Genomic DNA, 22,868 nt, shown 5'->3' with positions numbered 1-22,868 from the left:
CCCCACCCGGATAGCTGATCAATTTCCTTATCTCTCATCCTCTATATCTCATCATCCTGGCTTCCCATCCACAATAATTCCGTCAAGTCAGTTTGGGCAGAATTCCTCTTCCCCCTGTGTTCCCTCTGAGTCTTCTTCCATCCACTGACCCTTCCCTCACTCCTTGGCTACCCCTTCCCACCATTCTTTGCTATCTTCAGAGTTGAGCTGGACCTCTCTCCTCTGCTACAAAACTCCAGTGAAGCAGCTGCCCTTGGAAAATTCTGCCTCACTGCCCTTTTGCAAGTGTCATGTGTGATTTTTTTCTTTAACAGTAGTTTCTCTCTGAGGACAAGGTTGACAGCTGGAGCGATAAGTGAATCGCACAGAGGGAGTAACTTAAGGACCATGTCCATGAAAGTTGCTTAAATAAAATTACTAAGTAAATGAATGAAAAGAGTGAGTAAATGAATGGGCTCTCAGGCTAGTCCTTTAAAAATGTTTTCTAGGGCAGTGGCTGTAGCTCAAGGAGTAGGACAGAGGCCCCATATGTCAGAGGTGGTGGGTTCAAACCCAGCCCTGGCCAAAAAAAGAAAAAAAAAAGCTGCAAAAAAAAAAAAATGTTTTCTAGTGCCAGGCGCAGTGGCTTATACCTGCAATCCCAGCACTGTGGGAGGCAGAAGTGGGTGGATTACTTGAGCTCAGGAGTTTGAGACCAGCCTGAGCAAGAGCAAGACTCCATCTCTACTAAAAACAGAAAAAGTAGCCAGTGCTGTGGCAGGTGCCTGTAGTTCTAGCTACTTGGGAGGCTGAAGCAGGAGTATCACGGGAGCCCAGGAGTTTGAGGTTGTTGTGAACTATGATGATGTCACGGTAATCTACCCAGGGTGACTGAGTGACATGTCTAAGAGAAAAAATGCTTTCTAGCCAGTTGGTTAAAATTTTTTTCCCTTGTTAACTTTTTTAAGAGTACATTCATTTTGGCTACTTTAGAATGCCTTATTTTTCCAGAAAAATAAAAGTCTCAATAGCATAAGCAAGTCATACACTGGGATTAAAGAATGTGACTAAGTCTTTTAACTCTTAAAATGCGCTCTAAATAAGACTTTTCCTTTTTCTAACTCACAATACTAGAAGCCTAATAAAAGAGCTATTATCGATACTATGCTTTGCAACATAGCAGTGAGAACTGGTACACTCCTTTCCCTGAAATTAAGGCTTTCTTTCAATGCAAAATAAGAATTCTGACTTGTTCTCAACCCCTAGGAATTGACAATTAATGTATAGTGTCACATACATATGGGTCCTGCACCAAAACCACAGTTTTTCACAATTGCATAAAATAGTGTTGACAGCCAGTTGAAAATTGCTAAACAAAGGCAATTTGGGGAGATTGAGGGAGGCGCCTCAAGAAAGGCAACATATGTAGTTAGTTGGACAGGAGAGAAGGAGAGGGATGCTGAGTTGCCATAGTAACGTGATGGGAGGGAAATGAAGTCGTATGGGATAATTTTCTTTCCAATTCCCTTGATTGTTAAAGCAGCTCACATAATGAACACGTTTCCCTCAGGCGGCATTCTGAAGCACACAAGCTGACTTGTCCGGATCTCATATTTCATTTCAGTGACAGTAATCTTATTAGTGAGTGGGGACTGCTCGCCATTGGCTGGACAGAATGCTCTCTTTTGTTAGCTTAAAAGCAAAACCTTGTATACGTGAAGGTCGAAAAGCATTATTTTGGGGTGTGATTATTTCTGAAAAGCACGAAGTTGGACATTATGGCATCGCATTTAGGAATATGAACCCAGAATCTCTCCTTGGCAGGTGGAATGTGCTCCAAGTCAACAATGCAGGGACACAAATTCATGAGTTGGCACATAACTTCAAGCAATACATGTTTACTGCGATGTGAGTCCTCTAAGTCCCTTCCTTTCTTCTTCCTAAGACAATAGTTCACTTTAGAGAAAAACTCAAGAAAAACTCTGCTGATATACCATAGATATGAAACAGAACATAAGAATATTTAAGTAAAAACATAAAAGCAATGAAAGGCCCAGCACCCGTAGCTCACCAGCTAGGGTGCCAGCCACATATACCAAAGCTGGAGGGTTCGAATCCAGCCCGGGCCTGTCAAACAACAATGACAACTACAACTGAAAAACAGCCAAACATTGTGGCCAGTGCCTGTAGTCCCAGCTAGTTGGGAGGTTCAGGCAAGAGAATTGCTTAAGCCTAAGAGTTGGAGGTTGCTGTGAGCTATGACAGCACAGCATCTACAGAGGGTGACATACTGAGACTTTGTCTAAAAAAAAAAGCAATGTAGACAGTGCTTAGGAGAAATTCAATGACAGAGATAAACTACGGGCCTCAATTACAATGTAAGGGCAAAGGTTTTCTTGTATCAGAGTTTTTACCTTAAATTCTGACTATACCTTCATTTTGTGAAAATTAAACTAAAGTAAGGTGAAATTCTCCCATACTCTCTCTGCTTAGAAAACTACAGCCTTGTGTGACTAGAATACACCCTTCGGCTATTTTCCCACTCTGTTCTTGGGTTTTTTGTCCCTCCTGTGACTTCCTTTGGGTTGGGAATTATTATGTATTTTAATCATTGAATCATCATATTTTTTATTAACTATTTCCTCCTCTGGCATTTTAGCAAAATATTTTTACAGGAGATGATTGTCCTAAGAATTATAGTATGTATCTTTAACTTATTAATGTCTAAGTATTGTATTATTCATTGTATTACATTAGAACCTTAATAATTGACACCTCCCTATACTGACCACCTCTTTAAACTGACCTAATTTTTATAGACCAGACACGCACCACATGTACATATCAGTACAGTAGGCCAGTTCCTATGTTGACCAGTTTGTTACAGTCCCTTGGGTGGTCAACTTAAAGATATTCTCCTGTATATAATAATGACGGAATTAATATTGTACCACTTCGTGCATAAGAATTATGCAATAGTATGATTCTATTTACACTATTAGTTTTATCTTTTGTGCTATATACTTTATTTCTACATATATTATAGACATCACAAAGATTAATATCTTTGTTTAAACAATTGATTTTTAAAGAACTCAAGGAAAGAAAAATAGACTGATATCATCAACATATTTATTACTTTTAATTCTTCTTTTCCTTTATTTTAAATTCGAATTTCTTTCCAGTATCATTTCCCTTAGAAGGAAGAAATTCCTTTAGTATTTTAGTCAGTATGGGCGTGATGGTAACAAAATTATGCCAGCTTTTGCTTATCTGAAACTGTCTTTATTTTGCTTTTACTATGTCACTTTTTTTTTTAACTGGACATAAATTCTAGATTGACAGATATTTTTAATTTAGCACTTTAAAGATGTCCCATTGTCTTCTGGTCTCCAGTGTTAGATAACATCTCATCATTGCTTTCTCATTGATGATATGTCTTTTCCTCTGGCTGCTTTAAATTGTTTTTTTTTTTTTTTTTTTAGAGACAGAGTCTCACTTTGTCGCCCTTGGTAGAATGCCATGAAGTCACAGCTCACCACAACCTCCAACTCCTGGGCTTAGATGATTCTCTTGCCTCAGCCTCCCGAGAAGCTGGGACCACAGGCACCCGCTGCAACGCCCGGCTATTTTGTTGTTGTTGCAGTTTGACAGGGGCCGGGTTTGAACCTGCCACCCTTGGTATATGGAGCTGGTACCCTACTCACTGAGCCACAGGTGCCGCCATTAAATTGTTCTTCATTTTTGCTTTTTAGCAGTTTCAGTATAATGTGCCTTTGCGTAGTTTTCTTTGTATTTATCCTCTTGGAGGGGGCTATCCTAAGTTTCCTTGAGCCAAGGCAGAAATAAATATAAACATCTTCTATGCTCCATTTGCTCCCTCCATTGCCTCTTAGAGTCCATGTATGGATTTAGTCAACTTGTTATTTTTCCACAGGTTGCCGACATGGTTTACTTGATTTTCCATTTTTTTCCCTCTCTGTGCTTTAATATGAATGATTTCTATGACTTCAAATCCACCATTTTTTTCTTCCTTTGTATTCAAATCTGCTGTTTTGATATCATATTCAATGAATTTTTTACATTTCAGATAGTGTCTTTTTCAATTCTAAGATTTCCAAGTGGTTCCTTAAAAAAGTTCCCTTATTTCTCCTGAAATTTGTTTCTTCAACCATTACACCAATCTTTTTCTACAGATTAATATATTTACACAGTTATTTAAAATGTAGCTCATTCCAACAGCTGAGTCATCTGCAGGTCTGTTTCTATTATCTAACTTTTCTTTGACTATAGGTCACATTTTCCAGTTGACTTCGTCTAGTAATTTTTCAATTATATATTGGATATTGTGAGTGATACACTATAGAGTCTAGAACTTATAGCAGCTGAGTTTTGTCCAGAGTTTATGATTTTTCCAGTAGAAAGCTTAGTCCAGTGCAAGTTACTGTCATTACTTAAAGCCAAAATATGCTCATATAGCTTAGTAAAAACAAAATGTGTGGTCTCTCCACACTACACCATCATACTGCGTGTGTGTTTTTACCTTACACTGCTTGGTGAATACTCCTTCTATGAGTACATAAATAGAATTCTTGACTTTCCTTTGGTGGATACTGAGTAACTTATATGATTTCTGATGTGCAAAGGTGATTTTCATATCGTTCTTATAAGATGTTACATGTTTAAAAAATCAAATATTCACAATAAAAAATTTATTTATTTAATCATTCTTTTGAGAAAGGAAGAAATTAAACATGCTTATGCAGAGTGTCCATAAAGTTCATGTGTAATTGTACACAAACTTTACGAACACCCTGCAGTTGATAACCAGAGTACTTGAATGCCTAATGGATATCAAACTATTTAAAAGACACTGGTTTACCCACACATATCAAGAAAAACTAGGGGAAAAAGTTGATCACTTTCTGACCACCAGCACGTGACACGATATAATAGTAGTCCTAAGCCTGCTTTGTAGATGCTTCAAGAGAAACAGGCAAATGACATTTATTTTATATCTCTAATTTTGGTGGGAAATGAAGTTTCCAGTCTAGTACAAAATCATTAGAAGAGGAGGAAAAAATCAAAAGTCACACTTCCATGCTCTCAGAACTCTGTGCAACTACAAAAACATATTCTATTTTTCCCCAAAGACTCTCTCATGGTTTGAAAACTAGGAGTATTTCATGATTACTTGTCCTTATTTTAATTATAAATACTTTCAGTTAATCTGTAATATCTGTGATACAAAAGTGAAAAAGATTAGGCAGCGCCTGTGGCTCAGTGAGTAGAGTGCCGGCCCCTTATACCGAAGGTGGTGGGTTCAAACCCAACCCTGGCCAAACTGCAACAAAAAAATAGCCAGGTGTTGTGGTGGGGGCCTGTAGTCCCAGCTACTCAGGAGGCTGAGGCAAGAGAATCAACTAAGCCCAAGAGCTGGAGGTTGCTGTGAGCTGTGATGGCGCAGCACTCCACTGAGGGTGACAAAGTGAGACTGTCTCAAAAAAAAAAAAAAAGTGAAAAAGATTAATATATTTTTGTATAACATGAAAAGGTATTTCCAAGTCATTCTCGATTAATACAGAAATACAAAGTCTTTTGCATTATTTCAAATGCTCTGGTTAACATGTCTATCTTAGAGCTCCAAGGAAGAAATATTGTTTTAAAAGTTTTTGAGACTGCTTTATGAATTTGAAATATCTACTAATTTCTTTATGGATTTATTTTTAACCAAGTCAATCAGTATGGAAATATATTGAAAAGTCAGTATCAATATTTCTTTTTTCTTAACACTTAACCTGACAAACTGAACCGGTTGTATTTCTGGGAAAACCTAGGCTAGAATTAATAGAACATCCAAGTGTCCCTTGACACTTTCCTAGATAGTAAGTCACGATTTCAGGAGGAAAACTTACATTATGTGACAGCCAGTATAAAGTCAAGTAAATTAAGACCTTTGACAAATGTAACAGTAAGAAGTGGAGCATATCTTATTTCAATATATTCAGCAAATACTTACTGAGCGTTTCCTTAAGTGCCAGGAAGTGTGTGCTAAGTATTCTAAGTGCTACAGAGATTAAGATGAATATGGGCATCTTAGTTTCAAGATATAGCTTTGCATGTGATGTCACACTAATGGCACTCTATGAGGATGGAGGTAGAGGCGCCTATTGAGGAGGGCTGGAAGTTGGGAGGGGGCACAGTTAGAGCACCACTCTGAGACTCAGAGTATTGCTATTACTAACTCTGTCTGGAAACTCTGTACCTTCTCTGAAGCACTAAATATAAGCACAGCTGCCTTTATTAGATGGGAAAGAGTCAGCGAAAAGAGAGAACTCAATTCTTAAAAGGTTCTGATGGAGAGTCCACACTGAGTCTCTAATTGGGTTGTGAACTGATGGAAACGACAAGAGACCAGCCACTGCAAAGTATTTTCCTTCAACATGTGCCAAATACTCATGCTAGGTTGAGGAGAGCAAGAATTCAGTAGACATAAATCTTAGCAATGCATTTTAGTCTATAAAAAAGGAGGCTGTTAAGATCTTGTGAAAAAAATAAACAAACTCCATAAACTGTTTTTTTTTTTTTTTTTTTTTGAGACAGAGCCTCAAGCTATCCCCCTGGGTAGAGTGCCGTGGCATCACACTCACAGCAACCTCCAACTTCTGAGCTCAAGCGAGTCTCCTGCCTCAGCCTCCCAAGTAGCTGGGACTACAGGCGCCCACCACAACGCCCGGCTATTTTTTGGTTGCAGCCATCATTGTTGTTTGGTGGGCCCGGGCTGGGGATTCGAACCCGCCACCTTAGGTGTATGTGGCTGGCGCCTTAGCCGCTTGAGCCACAGGCGCCAAGCTGAGTCTCACTTTATTGCCCTTGGTAGAGTTGCAAACCTACAACTCCTGGGCTTAGGCAATTCTCTTGCCTCCGCCTCCCGAGTAGCTGGGACTACAGGCGCCCACCACAGCGCCCACCACAGCGCCTAGCCATTTTTTATTGTTGTTGTTGTTTGCAGTTTAGCTGGGCTGGGTTCGAACCTGCCACCCTCGGTATATGGGGCTGGCACCCTATTGGCTGAGCCACAGGCACTGCCCCATAAATCATTTTAAAATTAGAATGCTACCTATAGACTAGATTGAAAAATTTGCTTTGATAGGTGTTTATATCTTAGCACATTTCCCACAGTTATCGCAGAGATACTCAACACTGGGCTAGCCACAGGAGCATGAGTTAACAAGCCAGTTGAAATCAGTCAGCACGATGGGGCTGAGGAAATAGGGAAAGCTTTGTTGGAATGAGCTAAATAGAAACACGAAGGCCCTGTGATTCATCAGCTCCTAGCTGAAGTCCTTTCTGAAGATTCTCATACAATCATTTTGACTTTTACAGTAACTAATTATTTGTAAAGCTACACTATCCAGTGCCCTTTCAGCTGAGATGGTGAGATCATGGAGAACAACTCCCCAGCTGTACCAGGAAGGAGAATGTTTGGGGGTGGGGGTGGGGGTGAACCTTTCTTAATGCACAATCTCACCATTTGCCAATCACACAAAAAATGGGACATTTTTTTAGGGTAAAACTGAATCCACTCTCATCCTGCTTTTCTTGCTGACAAGGTCTCACCAAGATCTTACATAAATTACTCTGAACATTTACTTCCTTGAATGAAAAGGATTTTTTTTTTTTTTTTTTAGAGACAGAGTCTCACTTTGTTACCCTTAGTAGAATGCTGTGTCATCACAGCAACCTCAAATTCCTGGGCTCAAGGGATTCTCTTGCTTCGGCCCCCCAAGCAGCTGGGACTACAGGTACCCACCACAATACCCAGCTAGTTTTAAAGACAGACTCTGGCTTTTGCTCAGGCTGGTCTCTACCTCCTGAACTCAGCAATCCACCTGCCTTGGCCTCACAGAGTGCTAAGATCACAGGCTTGAACCACTGTGCCTGGCCTTTTAAGTCTTTTTTGAGATTGAATCTTCTACTAAGTCATTAGCCCATGTGGTACACAGAGTAATAGGAAAGAGATCCTTTGCAGTGCTGGCCTGGGAGATGTTTTCCTGTGTTCCACCCTGGGCGACTGATGTGCAGCAGCTCAGATCTTTGGATGCAAGCAAGGTAGCTTCAATGGGAAGTACTGGGTAGGAGGTAGATGGGTAGATAATTAAATTTATTTCTCAAGTCCAATAGGATTGGGTAGTTAAAACTTACAATTCTGCTTGCTGTTTTTAGCCTTGTCCCTGTGGCCTTCTGACATTTGAGCCAGCTCCCTCCCTTCCACCCACACACCCAATCACTACTTCATCATTTCAGCAAGAGAGAAGGGAGCTTTGGTGAGGGGAACACACCATGGTTTACATATTTGGGGTATGTACTATGATTTCTTCCATTTCGTCTGCCAGGAATTTCGTCTATGCACAATGGACACCCTTCCCCCAACCCACTCCATGCAGGACAACAGCAAAAGAATGGAAAACTTTTCTGTTTTCTGGTTCTCCGTGTCATTCCTTCATATCCACATGTCATTCACATACCACGTCAAAGTGAATGGAAGGTAAAAGGGACTCTACATCTTTGCTGAAAATACAGGCCTCAGAACGAATGCCAAGTGGCACAGAAAGGAAACTCGGTGCCAAATTTTGCCTGTATACATTATTTCATACGTTTAATACTTTATCAGAAGAATTTTTATGTTTTCTCCCGGCCTTCTACTGTGATACTATATGCCCCCTGAAGATGGAACCTGAACTTACTATGTACCCTGTTCTTTTTGATTCTTTTCTTTTTATTTTAATGTACTCTTCTCTTTCCCCCACAGAATCAGCTATAGTATGGTAAGGGTGATAAATGGTGCCAAATCCCTGACAAGTGATTTTTTTTAGAGACAGGGTCTCACTCTGTCAGGGATAGAGAGCAGCGGCCCCATCATGGCTCACTGCAACCTCCAACTCCTGGACTCAAGTAATCCTCCCACCTTGATCTCTGCAGTAGCTGGGACTGTAGGTATGTGCCATCACACCTGTCTAATATTTCTATTTTTTCTTTCTTTCTTTTTTTTTTAGAGACAGGATCTTGCTATGTTGCCCAGGCTGGTGTCAAACTCTTGGCCTCAAGTGATGCTGGTACTTCAGCCTCCCAGAATGCTGAGATTACAGGCATGAGCCACCACACCCAGCTGGTAAGTAATTTTGCTGTTCTAATAATTGAAGGCTACATCAAGAGAAGAAGAAATAAGGTAATTTTCAATCCACATGTCAACTAAAACCCCAGCTGGCTATCCAGGCATCTCATTAACCTTTTCTGCTTGGCTTCATAACTCTCATTTCCCTCCACAGAGAGATCCCCCCTGTTTACCAATGACCTCTTGCCTCCAACAGCATAAGCTATACATCACTTCTTTTTATTCCTTACAACTTTTTTAGCCTATGTTGAGCAGAAGACCCCTGCCATTTAAAGCAACAGTTCTAGAATTCTTTACGTATTTGCTTCTTATTGGAAAAGTGTAAAGTCAGTCCAATAGGACCTCTATTCAATTTATCTTCCCAGTCAGACTCTCCTTTAGGGGTCAGCCTTTATTTTCCTTCACTTTTCTTCTCTAGAAAGCTGAAACCATACATGGTTTTCAGGTTTAGTAGTCATCAAGAAAAAGAAGTCTGGGTCTCTTGCCGCATGTCTATGGCTGGACTATCTCAGGGTTCAAGTACAGAAGACAAACTAGCCCACCTGCATCGTGAGGGCTGGAAAAGTTTTATCTTCTCTTGCTCTTTCCGCTGCCATGTGTGGCCTATAGTAGACACTCAATAATCAGTTATTGATTCAGTGAACGAACACAATGAATAATAAATGAAGTTGTAAATCAAAGCATTGTAGAAACTGATTTGAGGTTACCAGGCGATTTTTAGAAATATGGAGATGAGAATTCTTGGAAGGAGGAAGCATAGGATTGCAGGAGGTACAATTAGAAGATAGGGAGACTGTCTAAAGCCCTTAGGTAGGTATATGTTTATGGTGAGATCACCTCTTTATCAGACTGGCTTTATGCTCAGACCTCTTAATAAACGCAAGAAATGTTGAAAAAAAAAATCTGTAGTTAGAAACTTAATACTAACTAGGGCTCTGAGATATACTAGCAATGGCTGGGATTTATTTCTGGACTACTTTAAGCTGACTCAATTTCAAATATTATCTTCATCATTGCAATAATCCTACCAGGTGACCACTAATTTTCTTTACTTTCAGATAGAGAAAATGATAAGCAGAAAGGTTAAATAACCTACCTAAGTCAATTAGCTACACACAGAATCTGGATTCAAAGTAGATTAAGTTTCATTCATTTTCTACCCACAGTGCATCACACCAAATAAGCAACATGCCATTTACTCCTAGGCAGGCAGATTTGCTGGTTTTAATTAAAAAAAATGATTTGTGGTAAAATATACATAAATTTTACCCTCATAATCTTTTTTTTTTTTGAGACAGAGTCTCAAGCTGTTGCCCTGAGTAGAGTGCTGTGCACTACAGCTCACAGCAACCTCAGACTCTTGGGCTTAAGCGATTCTCTTGCCTCAGCCTCCCAAGTAGCTGGAACTACAGGCATCCGCCACAACGCCTGGCTGTTTTTTTTTTTTGTTGCAGTTGTCACTGTAGTTTAGCAGGCCCAGGCCAGGTTTGAACCCACCAGTCCCAGTGTATGTGGCCGGCACATTTACCCACTAAGCTATGGGCACCGCTCACAACTATTGTTTTGTTGGGGTTTTTTTTGCAGTTTTTGTCTGGGGCTGGGTTTGAACCCACCACCTCTGGCATATGGGGCCGGTGCCCTACTCCTTTGAGCCACAGGCGCTGCCCTAAATTCTTTTTTTTTTTTTTTTTTTGTAGAGATAGTGTCTCACTTTATCACCCTTGGTAGAGTGTCGTGGCATCACAGCTCACAGCAACCTCCAGCTCTCCAGCTCTTGGTCTTAGGCGATTCTCTTGCCTCAGCCTCCCGAGTAGCTGGGACTACAGTCACCTGCCACAATGCCCGGCTATTTTTTTGTTGCAGTTCAGCTGGGGCCAGGTTTGAACCTGCCACCCTCAGTATATGGGGCCACCGTCCTACTCACTGAGCCACAGCACCGCCCAGCTCATGACTATTGTTAAATGTACACTTCACTGGTGTTAACTATATTAACCATGTATAACAAATCTCTAGAACTCTTATCTTGCAAAATTGAAACTCTATACCTGAATAACCCCCACTTCCCCTTCTTCCACCATTCTGTGTCTATGATTCTTACTACTCTAGCTATCTCATACAAGTGCGGTCACATGTTAATTGTCCTTTAGTGACTGCTTTATTTAACTCATCATAATGTCCTCAAGGCTCACCCATGTCATAGTATATGACAAGATTTCCTCCTTTTTTAAGGCTGAATAACATTCCAGCATATATATAAAACACATTTTTAATTTATTCATTTGTCGATGGACATTCGGGCTGCTTCTAGGTCCTGGTTATTGTGAATAATGCTGCAGTGGACATGGGGGTGCAGATATTTCTTAGACATACTGATGTCAATTCCTTCAGACATATGTCCAGAAGTGAGGCTTCTGGGTCATGTAACAGTAGTTCTTTTAATATTTTACATTTTGGGAGCAACCTCTACACCATTTTTCACAGTGGCCACACCATATTTCATTCCTACCAGCAGTGCACAAGGGTAGGCAGGCTTTTTTTTTTTAATGAGTAAAGTAGCATGATGTATTCAGCTTACTTTCAAATGGGTCAAGAAATATTTATTTATATGTATATTTGTATGTGTGTGGGAGAGAATGATAAAAGAATGTGACAAGATGTTTCCAATTGATGCATTAGGGTAGAGGTATACAGAAACCATACACTTCTTGAAACTTCTTTGTAATTTTGTCATATATATATTTAAATTTTCCTTTTGAAACCCATTAAATCTTGACAGATTTGTTTTTAAATAAAATAACTGTTGGTTTTAGTATCAAACTGAGTGAATAGCTCAGCTTGCAGAGTTTAAGTCAAGATCTTAGAGTTAAGGGCGGCGCCTGTGGCTCAGTGGGTAGGGCGCCGGCCCCATGTACTGAGGGTGGTGGGTTTGAACCTGGCCCCAGCCAAACTGCAACAACAAAAATATTGCCAGGCATTGTGGCAGGTGTCTGTAGTCCCAACTGCCCAGGAGGCTAAGGCAAGAGAATCACCTAAGCCCTGGAGTTGGAGGTTGCTGTGAGCTACCTCTACCGAGGGCAATAAAGTGAGACTCTGTCTATAAAAAAAAAACCAAAAAACTTAGAGTTAGGAAAACTCTAGATCTTAAATCTTAATTTTATAAATAAATCCAGCACTAATTAAACATGTACTAAATATATATATGTGTTTTTTTCATGGGCTGGACAACAGTTCAAAATATTTATATAAATATATAAATATATGTCTATATACATGTATGTTTATTTTATTTATTTATTTATTTGCAGTTTTTGGCTGGGGCAGGGTTTGAACCCATCACCGATGGGGCTGGCGCTCTACTCCTTTGAGCCACAGGCACTGCCCTACATGTATGTTTATATACAAATATTTATATAAATATATTTATATGCATATAAATTAATATATATGTAAAATATATAACATATATTTTTAAGAGATGGGGTCTTGCTATATCCCACAGGATGAGGGGCAGTGGCTGTTCACAGGTGTGATCCTAACACATGGTATAGCCTGGTATAGCCCTGAACTCCTGGGCTCAAGGGATCACCCTGCCTCAGCCTGCTTAGTAGCTGGGACTACAGGTGTTCATCACTGTGCCCAGCCCATCTAAAGAAGAATAAATGTAGCAGACATTTGCCAAGAGATTACAATAAATGAAACAAAAATAAAGCCATTGTTGAACCAGTGCAAAGGTGTGAGGAGACGCATTCCTACTGGGGAAAGTAAGCGTAAGTGTGTGTATACGTTATCCTCTTACCCTGGTTTTGGCATCGATTTTAGCTCCTCGATCAAGCAGCAGTTTTACCATATTCGCATTTCCTCTTTTTGATGCAACATGTAAAGGAGTGATGTCATTCTGCGGAAGAAAAGAAAAAAAAGTTTAGTATCCTTGGTTTAAACAAAGCGTTGCTTCCTAAATCTCCCTCAGTGGACCCCTGTTTTTTTCTAAACATTCTTTCCAACAGTCTTCTCAGACATGAGAAGGTTTTTGAGAATGAGAATTTTGTTCAGAAGATGACTCAGAAAATTAATACAAAATTAATATTTTAAGGCAGACGATCACTTGAGGTCACTGATAGATGATGATTTTTTGCTCAAAAATCCTGCATCTTTAACTCAATGTGTTTTCCAACGAATGTATGTAACACATACAGTAAGTGGTTGGCTAGCAAGTGGCTGATTAGATCAGTTCAGACTGAGATAGAGGGCTTTCATCTGGCTCCAAGCCTTCCCCAAGTTCAGAAGGAGCACCAGGTTGTCAGGGAGAGATGACAGTGACTCAAAATGGGGCATTTATACACAGTCACACGTTTCCCATGCCCCTCCTACCACCCCCTGTTGCTTAAATGTGTTTACAGGGATTTGTTAGCAATATCATAGAACACTGTGATTTTTGTTTTAAGATTTTTCTCATTGAACAGCCAGACGATTAGGACAATCTGAAATTCTAATTATATTCTCCTTGATTTTCATGGTTAGCTCCTATAGTAATTTTCTCTATGCATCTTAGAGGAATAGTCATTATGTCTAGCCTGCTAAGAAAATGTGTGCACATATTGAAAAAATTCTTATTTTTATGTAGCAGCAATGCGGGTTTAAGGTCTGTTATTCACAAAGGGTCAATTATATCATAAATGAACTAGCCTGACAGATTATACATATATTTATCATTTGTTAACTGATACAATATAATAGCTACCAGGTGTGGATCACTTCCTACATGTCACAGGCTGTGCTAAAGTGTTTACTATCTGTTGAATTTTTATAATCTTCATAATACCACATATATTCTAAATGACAACCCCCATTTTATAGATGTAAAAACAGCTGGAAGAACCAGGATTCAACTCTCTTTCCTCATATTTATTCCATAGATTCAGAAGGGAAAATTTAACTTTTAAACATTTAAATATTTAAATGTATGATTTTAAGAAAACACTGTATTATGAAAAATTGCAATATATACAAAGTTTGAGAAAACTTTGGACACAGTGGACTTCAGGTATTCCTTACTTTGGTTCAATAAGTATTGACCTTTATCAATATTATTATTTTTTATGCCTTTTACTGTTTTTTTTCTTGCTAAAGGAGTTTAAGAAAAAGAAAATCCCAGGTATCATATTATTTCGCCTATAAATACAATTTAATTATTGCTAACAGATAAGGATGTTTTGAAAAAGTCATAATACCATTATCATAACGAAGAAAAAATAATCCCTTTATAGCACTCAAGTCCTCATCCATATTCAAATTCTCCCATTATCTCCTGCCCTAGTTGGTCTCTTCCAATTAGAAGGTCCACACATTGCATGAGGCCCCTTAAATCTCCTTTAACTCTTCTCCCCACTTTTCTTTTCCATGTCTATTTATTTATTGAAAAAAGAAGGGTTATTTATTGTGTAGACTCTTCCACAATCTGAGACGGACCTATTACGTCTTCGTGGGGGTATTGCCTAACATATCCTCTCCAGCTGTATGTCAGCTTTTCAAGTTCAATGCTTTTGATGACTGCACAATCTCTCTCTCTCTTATTACTCTTAGATGCTAAAATATAAATCTTAAATGAAAGAAGAGACCTGAGTAAAATGATTCTGTCTTAGTAACGTTGGTAGGGAATCACCTGTATGCAAGTCATTTCTGCAGGCCAGAGGTAGGCAAACTTTTTCCTCAAAGGGCAAGATGGCAAATAGTTCTCACTCTGCAGGACAATTGATACAGTCTCTGCAGCACCTACTCTGTTCTCCCATTATAGCACAAAAGCAGTCACAGCCACACACATCTACATAAAAAAATGGGAGTGGCTGTGTGCCAATAAAACTTTATTTCCACAAATAGGCATTGGGCCGGACTTGGCCTACAGACGTAGGTTTGCCGACCCCTGCTCTAGATCTGCCAGCTTGCAGCTGAAGGTTTCAATGGTTAACAGGTTATAAAAAGAGGGAGTGAGACTACATGCTGTACATTGTGCATGCTTTGGTGGGGATTGTTCAGGGTGAGTGAAAGCTGAGAGAAAGAAATAGATTTCATGGTGACTTTTAGGCTTGTCCTGGTTGTCTCTGCTTTCTGAGTGTGAGTGTCTGTTGCTCTAATGACCCCGGCAGCCCCATGAACAGACTCCAGCCTGAGACAGCAGGTGGAGGGTCAGGTTAGGGACAGAGGACACTCACTATAGCAGGTGTGCTCACGGAGCTGCAGGTGGGATGTGACACAAAGACTTCTTCACTTCCCCCAGGGCGCGCAAGGGCTTGCATGCTTTCCTTTTAAAAATGAACCCTCCTCACTGGTTGAGAGAGACTTAATTAACCTTTACCACCAACGGGCTAATTTTAGTGAGAGGAAGAAGTCTCTGTCTAATTTTGTTCTCTTCCATATTCATGTACTCTCTCACGCTGTGGACGTGTAGATGTCAAGGCGATGCCAGGCATTCCTAACTCCCACATTTTCTACACCCGTCTGACCCTTCCTGGGGGAACACTTAGCATCTGTATACCACTTAAACAGTCTTCTAATGGGCTGGCACTCCTGTAATTTCATTGTACCCTCACAAGGATACATTGAAACAGGATAAATATCATCGACCCCATGTGATGAAGAAGGTGATGCATAAAACTGGTAATTTGCAGATTAAGAAACAGCTAATTAGAGGCAGAATCAGGACCAGAATTCAAGCTTCCAGACCCTTGGGCTGTGGTGTTTCCAAGCAGGGATCAGAATGAAGTGCTTCTTACCTCTGTCACATGGAGCTTCTGACTAAAATGCAAATTTTTTTTTTTTTTTTTTGAGACAGAACCTCAAGCTGTCGCCCTGGGTAGAGTGCCGTAGCATCACAGCTCACAGCAATCTCCAACTCCTGGGCTCAAGCGATTCTCCTGCCTCTGCCTCCCAAGTACCTGGGACTACAGGCACCCGCCACAGCGCCCGGCTATTTTTTGGTTGCAGCTGTCATTGTTGTTTGGCAGGCCCGGGCTGGATTCGAACCCTCCAGCTCTGGTGCACGTGGCTGGAGCTTTAGCCACTTGAGCTACAGGCGCCAAGCCTAAAATGCAAAATTTTAATTCCTGAATCAGATAGTGGCTGCTGCTGTCAACTAGGAACAAATCAAAATTCAAGTGGTCATGCCTGTTCAGTGGACTATTTAGATTAGATTCCTCAGTTCAGTTACACTAAAGTCTTATTAGGCCCTACTATGTACAAGGCCAGGTGCTGCCTTTGTGCTATTCAAACGACCAATAGCATTAGGAAATCCGGGTATATCAAAAGGGTTCATTGACATCAGAGACAAAAAGCGTGGGTTTTTTTTTTTTAAAGAACCCTCCTTCACTGCTGATGAAATGTAAATTTGCCCCTGATGTTAGTATGCAGACGGGTGGTGTATAGAAGAGCCTTCAACTCTGTGCCAGCAGAGGGGAGGCGGGAACGTGGTGATGGGCCTCTGTGGTGCAGGTGTGCAGAGCCCGCTGCGGGAGGGGCACTACAGGAAGCGACATTCTCCGGCCCCTGCCCCCACCCTAAGCACAAGGTGGTGGCAGTTCTCTTCTCTGGGAATTTGATGCCTGAAATGAAATGTGAGTTTAGCTCAGCTCCTGACTAAACCCGCTCTACCTCTCACATGTGCAGCACAGAGGAAGGATCATGCCTGTTTCCAGACAGAAAACACGATTTAACTCAGTCTCTCTTGTTCTACATACAGCCTTCAGGGTTCTGTCTAGGGGGAACCAGTGAACAACAGGCATGGAAAAGTAGAGAATTTCAGCAGGAACACCGAATTCCCAAGGAAGAGTCAAGTGGAAACATTCAAAAAGAAAAACCACCATATCAGAGAAGAGTAGTAGAGCCCATGTTGGGCTCCTTGGCAGGCCTCACACAGCTCAGGACAGAGTCACTGAACTTCAAGATAGATCAGTATAAATTATCCAAACTACAAACACAAAGGAACATAAAGAGTGGTAGAAAAGAAAGCACAGAGCATCCAAGAACCGCAGGACAAGAGAAAACAACTGATTAGAGTTGCAGAAAGAGAAACGACAGACTAGGGCAGAAGAAATATTTGAAGAGGTAACAATCAAGAATTTTCCCGAAATAATGAAGGACGTAAAGCCACAAATTCAGGAAGCTCAGAGGACACCATGCAAGATAAACAATCAACTAACTCCACAAATAGACACATCAAATTGCTGAAAAGGAAAGAAAAAAAGATCTTGATGTTAGCCAGAGGGGGAAAATACAGAGAACATGGCTAATAAACACAGCAGAGTACTCGGCAGAATGTGATCCAGAAACAAATGACAGCTTTTTTTTGCTGTTTTTGGCTGGGCTGGACTTGAACCCGCCACGCCTGGTATATGGGGCTGCCCTTGAACCACAGGTGCCGTCCTTTGTTTTTTCTTTTTTTGAGACAGAGCCTCTAGTTGTTGCCCTGGGTAGAGTGCTGTGATATCACAGCTCACAGCAACCTCAAACTCCTGGGCTTAAGTGATTCTCTTGCTTCAGCCTCCCAAGTAGCTGGGACTACAGGGGCCTGTCACAATGCCCGGCTATTTTTTGGTTGTAGTTGTCATTGTTTGGCAGGCCTGGGCTGGGTTCGAACCTGCCAGCTCTGGTGCATGTGGCTGGTACCTTAGTGGCTTGAGCTATAGGTGCCAAGCCAAATGACATCTTTAAATAGGGAAAGTAAACAACTGCCAAATGAGAATTCTACACCCATGAAAATACCTTTGAAAAATTAAGAGCAATAAAGGCTTTTTAAGATAAATAAAAGCTGAGAGAATTATCAGCCCACTCGCAATATAAAACAAATGTTAAAGGAAGTTCTTCAGATAGTAAGGATATGCTACCAAACAGAAGCTTAGACCTACACAAAGAAACAAAGGCTCTAGAAATGTCAAAAACAAGGGCAAGTATAAGAGATAACTGATGGTCCAAAGTAAAAACAACAGCGATGAATTGTGGGGTCTATAATGCATCCAAAAGCCAAATGCTTGACAAAAATTGCACATAGATGGGAGGAAGGAACTAGAACAATGTTGCCGTCAGCCTCTCACATGTAAAGTAATACATGTGTGATGGTAGCCTGGGATAAAGTAATGGCATGGGTAATATGGTAAGTTATTAAATAAAGATATAAAACAGTACAAAAAATATGCTCAAATTTTCATATATATATATATATTCTTAAAAGGTTATGCAGACCTTGACCCAAATGTTAATAATTTCTCTCAGTAGTGAGATTATAAATGACTCTTTGCTTCTTTATGCTTTTAAAAAAAGTTTCTACTATGCACATTTGTATAGTATACAGTGGGAAAAAGGCTGTGCTTTAATATTGCCTAATTTGCAACTCACCACCACCTTCTACCATTTGTGTTTTTCATTCTGATAGCCAGAGAGAGGTTTAACCAAATAATTATAGCAGAACCTCTGTATGTTGACCTCCAAGGGAGTGTAACAAACGTGTCAACATACGGAGATGGTCAATGTAAGAACTCAGGCCACCTATACTAATAAGTACATGTGGTGGGTGCCCAGTCTGTGAAAACTAGGTCACCTTAGGGAGGGATCAATGTGGTCAACTACGGAGGTTCTACTGTAGCTTCCCTAATATGTGAACTTGGAAGGAACCTGTTAAACCTGGAGATATCCTACACCTAAAGGTACATTACCAACTATTTCCCATTAAAGTAGAAAATATATATGGCTAGAGTCAAAGATCTACACGCTCGGAGAAGAAGCCTGAATTAAAACTTAGATAAAACCAAATTCAACCTAAGTTTTGAAACTGATCTGGATCAATGTGAACGAATGTAGATAATACTCTAATTTTGTATAAATTAGCTTCTTAATAAACTATTTTTTCTCATACCAAAGAAATTTTTTCCTGTACATTCAAAATGTTATAGAATAGATTAGCATTTTGGAAGCTGTGTTTTAACTCAGGATGACCTCTGAGTTTATTCAGTCTAATCACCCATTTTATAGACAAGGGAGAGAACAGGGAGGGTTGGTGATTTACCTGGAGTCCCAAGCCTGGAGCCTAGCCAAGACCCCAGGGTTGCCTATTCCTAAATTATCTCCTCCATTTCACTAAACTCCTTGGGTTTATTTTAAAATTACTGTTTGCACTGCCAGCACGATAGCGTCTCGTTTAACTTTTCCATCAAGCTTTTCAATGTACTATTTATTCACGCAAAAAAAACTTAAAAATAAATAGGATTAGCCAGTGCCTTCTTCCTGTAGTATTTACTTCTCCTTAATCTTTTTGAAAGACAGTGGATAAAGACAAAAGCCCGATTACATATATACGCACACACCTACATTCTACAAACAACAATGAAGGAGACCGGCTATGCAAATACTTATGCAAAGGATTAACAGGAGCTGGATAAATATTCAGAATTTCCACCAGACAAAATTATAGTACACAGCAAGTTTAATTCGCCCAAATTTCTGGGCCAACCAATTAGGTACTTAACAAAATGGCATGGATCAGTGCTGCATCCTCTAATGTGTGGATTTGTGTCCTCATAGTGCAATTTCTAGCCTCTTTTTCTTTTGTGTTCTATTCATTTTCTTTTTTTTTTTTTTGACACTTGACAATATTTATTTTTTTAAATTTCAGATTAATGTGAGGGTACAACGTTTTTGTTTCTAAGGTAAAGTTCAAGTTGTAGTTGAGCCCTTCACCCAGGAGGTGTGCTGTATATGCCTACCTTGTGCACAGTAGGTGATCACAGCCAATCCTCCTTCCTCTTCCCCTCACTTGAATATACATGCCGTTTTCTTTCCTGTGGGCGTGTTGTAGTTTATATGTTGGTTTTATATTTGTACTGAGTACACTGGATGCTTGCTTTTCTATTCTTGTGATTGTAGTTCATTCATTTTCTTCCATGCTGATGTTTCGTCTTAAGGTTTTTCATCTTAACCTATACTCCTTCAAGGTAACAACCACTGAAGCCAGGGGTTAAGATCCCAATTTAGAAGAATAGACTTTACCTTCTACTTTTAGGAAAAGAAGCAGCATTTCACACAGCACAAGCTAAGATCTCACAGGATTTGTATAAATTTGATATAGTCCCCTAAAATTTCATCATATTCTTGTGTTATAGAAGTATGGCTATAGTATAAATATATTATAACATATATTCTGGAATGACAACTATTTAGAGTAAGATCTAACTCCAAAAATAAAGATTTTTATAGTACTTCCTCAACTATAAAAGTGGCTTAGAAATATACACAAGGTTTTATTTATTTTTTTGAGACAGAGTCTCACTTTGTCACACTTGCTAGAGTGCCATGCTGTCATAGCTCACAGCAACCAAAAACTCTTGGGCTCAAGTGATCCTCTTGCCTGAGCCTCCCAAGTAACTGGGACTACACGCACCAGCCACAATGCCCAGCTACTTTTTAGAGAAGGGGTCTCACTCTTGCTCAGGCTGGTCTTGAACTCCTGAGATCAGGCAATCCACCTGCCTCGGTCCCCCATATTACTGAGATTACAGGCATGAGCCACCATGCCTGGCCTTAGGTTTTTAGTAATGACTTGGCATAAGAAGATATTCTATCCTTGTTACAACTTTATTTCAACCCCATCTCTTGGCGTACATCTAGTGGAAAGCATATTTCACTTCACTCCTCCACACCCACTTTCCTGACAGATGGTCCTGGGAATGTGCTTCATGTTTAATCAGCTTATTTACTCATCTATGCAAGGGATGCAACGCCTTCACTGCCTCCACCATAGGGCCGTCAAGAGTAGCCTGGAGATAATTTATGTCAAGAGGAGGAAGAAAATCCACAGGTATTCCTTATCTCTTGCTTCATTTAATCCACACAACAACTCTAGCATGACAGTTCGTACTTTTCCCTGAGGCCACACCAGAAGAATGGGGACAAGTAGTTTGAAGAAAAGGAAAGAGAAATTTATCACTTTCCTGGCAAAAGAGGAAAATGGCAGACTATTGTCTCAAAATCCAAGTTTTTGCTTCTGGGCAGAGACACAGAGCTTTTAAATGTTCTAATTTCATAGTCCTGTTTTGTGCTAAGGCAATCTTGCAGCCTCTGCCCAGATTCATCCCATCTATGGCTAAAAACAATCTGTGACTCCCGCCCAGGTTAATTCTATCTTTGGCTAAGATAACCAGTGGCCTCTGCCCAGATGATTCCTTTAAGATATCTCCTAGGGTTCAAGAACAAAAGACATACTTCTCCCCGCTTCTGGCCTAAGGCAGAAATGGAGGTTCCCTAATTTCACTCAGTCTTGTGACTTCCACCCCAAAACGGTGCCTCAAAACAAGTTCACGCTTCCTCCACGAGACCAGACCATGCTGTTCCCCTACATCTTCTTAGTCTTAAGAGCATTTCTGGAGCACCTAACAGTGTGCCAAGAAAGACAGACTGCATTGTGACAGGGCAGTACAGTGGTTAAGGGCTATGTCATTTGGGTTCAAAATTCTAGCCCTGGTTTGAATATTTTTCCTAACTCCGAGATGTCAGAAACCACTCTCTAAATCAGTGGTTCTCAACCTGTGGGTCGCGACCCCTTTGGGGGTCGAGTGACCCTTTCACAGGGGTCACCTAAATATACCCTGCATATCAGATATTTACATAACGATTCATGACAATAGCAAAATCACAGTTACAAAGTAGCAATGAAAATAATTTTATGGTTGGGGGTCACCACATGAGGCACTGTACTAAAGGGTCGCGGCATTAAGAAGGTTGAGAACCACTGCCCTAAATTCATATGCTGATGAAATTTGTAGGTGGGGCCCTTGGGTGGAGGTCATCACCCTAAAATTAGAGGTCATCAGAGTGGGGCTGCTATACTGTGACCTGTGGGTTTATCAGTCAGACCTGAGCCAACATGGTCTTGCAACTCCCCTAAGTGAAACCAGGGTCATTGTCTACCTTGCTTATAATAAATAGCAGATTTTTAATTTCATTTAAATACAGAAAATACCAAAAAAGTACATACATTTTAAGAAAGGAAAAAATTGTATTAAAATTATAATGCTCAAGTCACATTTGACTTTTGTAATTACAAGAGGTGCTCAGATGTGACTTGTATTCACTTTGTTATCAGCATATAGCGAGTGTTACAATTTTAATAGTTTTTTTCTTTCTTAAAATGTGAATACATTTTTCTTGGCACCCAGTATATGAAAGGCCATGGATGACTTGTGCCCCTCTCTTTACTTATGTCTCTCCTTTTCTTTAAAAAATGTTTGGGAGAGGTTATCACTAAGGGAAGAGTAAGTGGCCATTATCCCTCAAAATCTTCTAGATAATGAAAGATTGAACCATACAACTATTTCAGTTTGGTTCCTTGACATGTTCTCAATGAAGAAAAATTCTAAAAAAAGGAAAAAATGAAATACTAAGACGGAGTCTAGTACCCTCTGCTAATTCTTACCTCTTTCCCTAATTTTTGTATCTAAGTTACTACGATTTTAAAAAGTTATTTAAGCAGCAAAGCAAGATGAAGATCAAGATTTCAATGTTTTAATGATGTGCGTTTAAAACAGACGTTTTAGAAAGTTTTTGTTTTCTCATTCTATTTTCTTCTATTTTAGCATGATTCCTGGTATACACAGAAACTGAGAAATGATTGAATAGGTTCATACAGAAAGCAGGAGGCAGGCATTTCAGCAAGGATCACTATCATCCTCATTCACCC

The 22,868-nt window shown here is 40.0% G+C and overlaps 1 protein-coding gene across 7 annotated transcripts in view; it reads right to left on the bottom strand.

Annotated features, from left to right (window-relative positions):
• The window catches only part of ANK3 (ankyrin 3), a 327,889-nt gene that overhangs the window by 170,695 nt on the left and 134,326 nt on the right, over positions 1–22,868 (bottom strand). For all 7 annotated transcript variants that reach the window (XM_003783638.3, XM_023509551.1, XM_023509546.1 and 4 more), the window contains exon 8: positions 12,951–13,049. In XM_003783638.3, the coding sequence (XP_003783686.1) occupies positions 12,951–13,049 (99 nt within the window). The remainder of the gene's footprint in view (positions 1–12,950; positions 13,050–22,868) is intronic.

Source organism: Otolemur garnettii, unplaced genomic scaffold (genome assembly GCF_000181295.1).
Source record: "Otolemur garnettii isolate 467f Iridium unplaced genomic scaffold, OtoGar3 scaffold00008, whole genome shotgun sequence".
NCBI lineage: Eukaryota > Metazoa > Chordata > Mammalia > Primates > Galagidae > Otolemur > Otolemur garnettii.
Note: the sequence above shows the minus strand (reverse complement) of the source record. Positions and strands in the feature narration are given on the sequence as shown.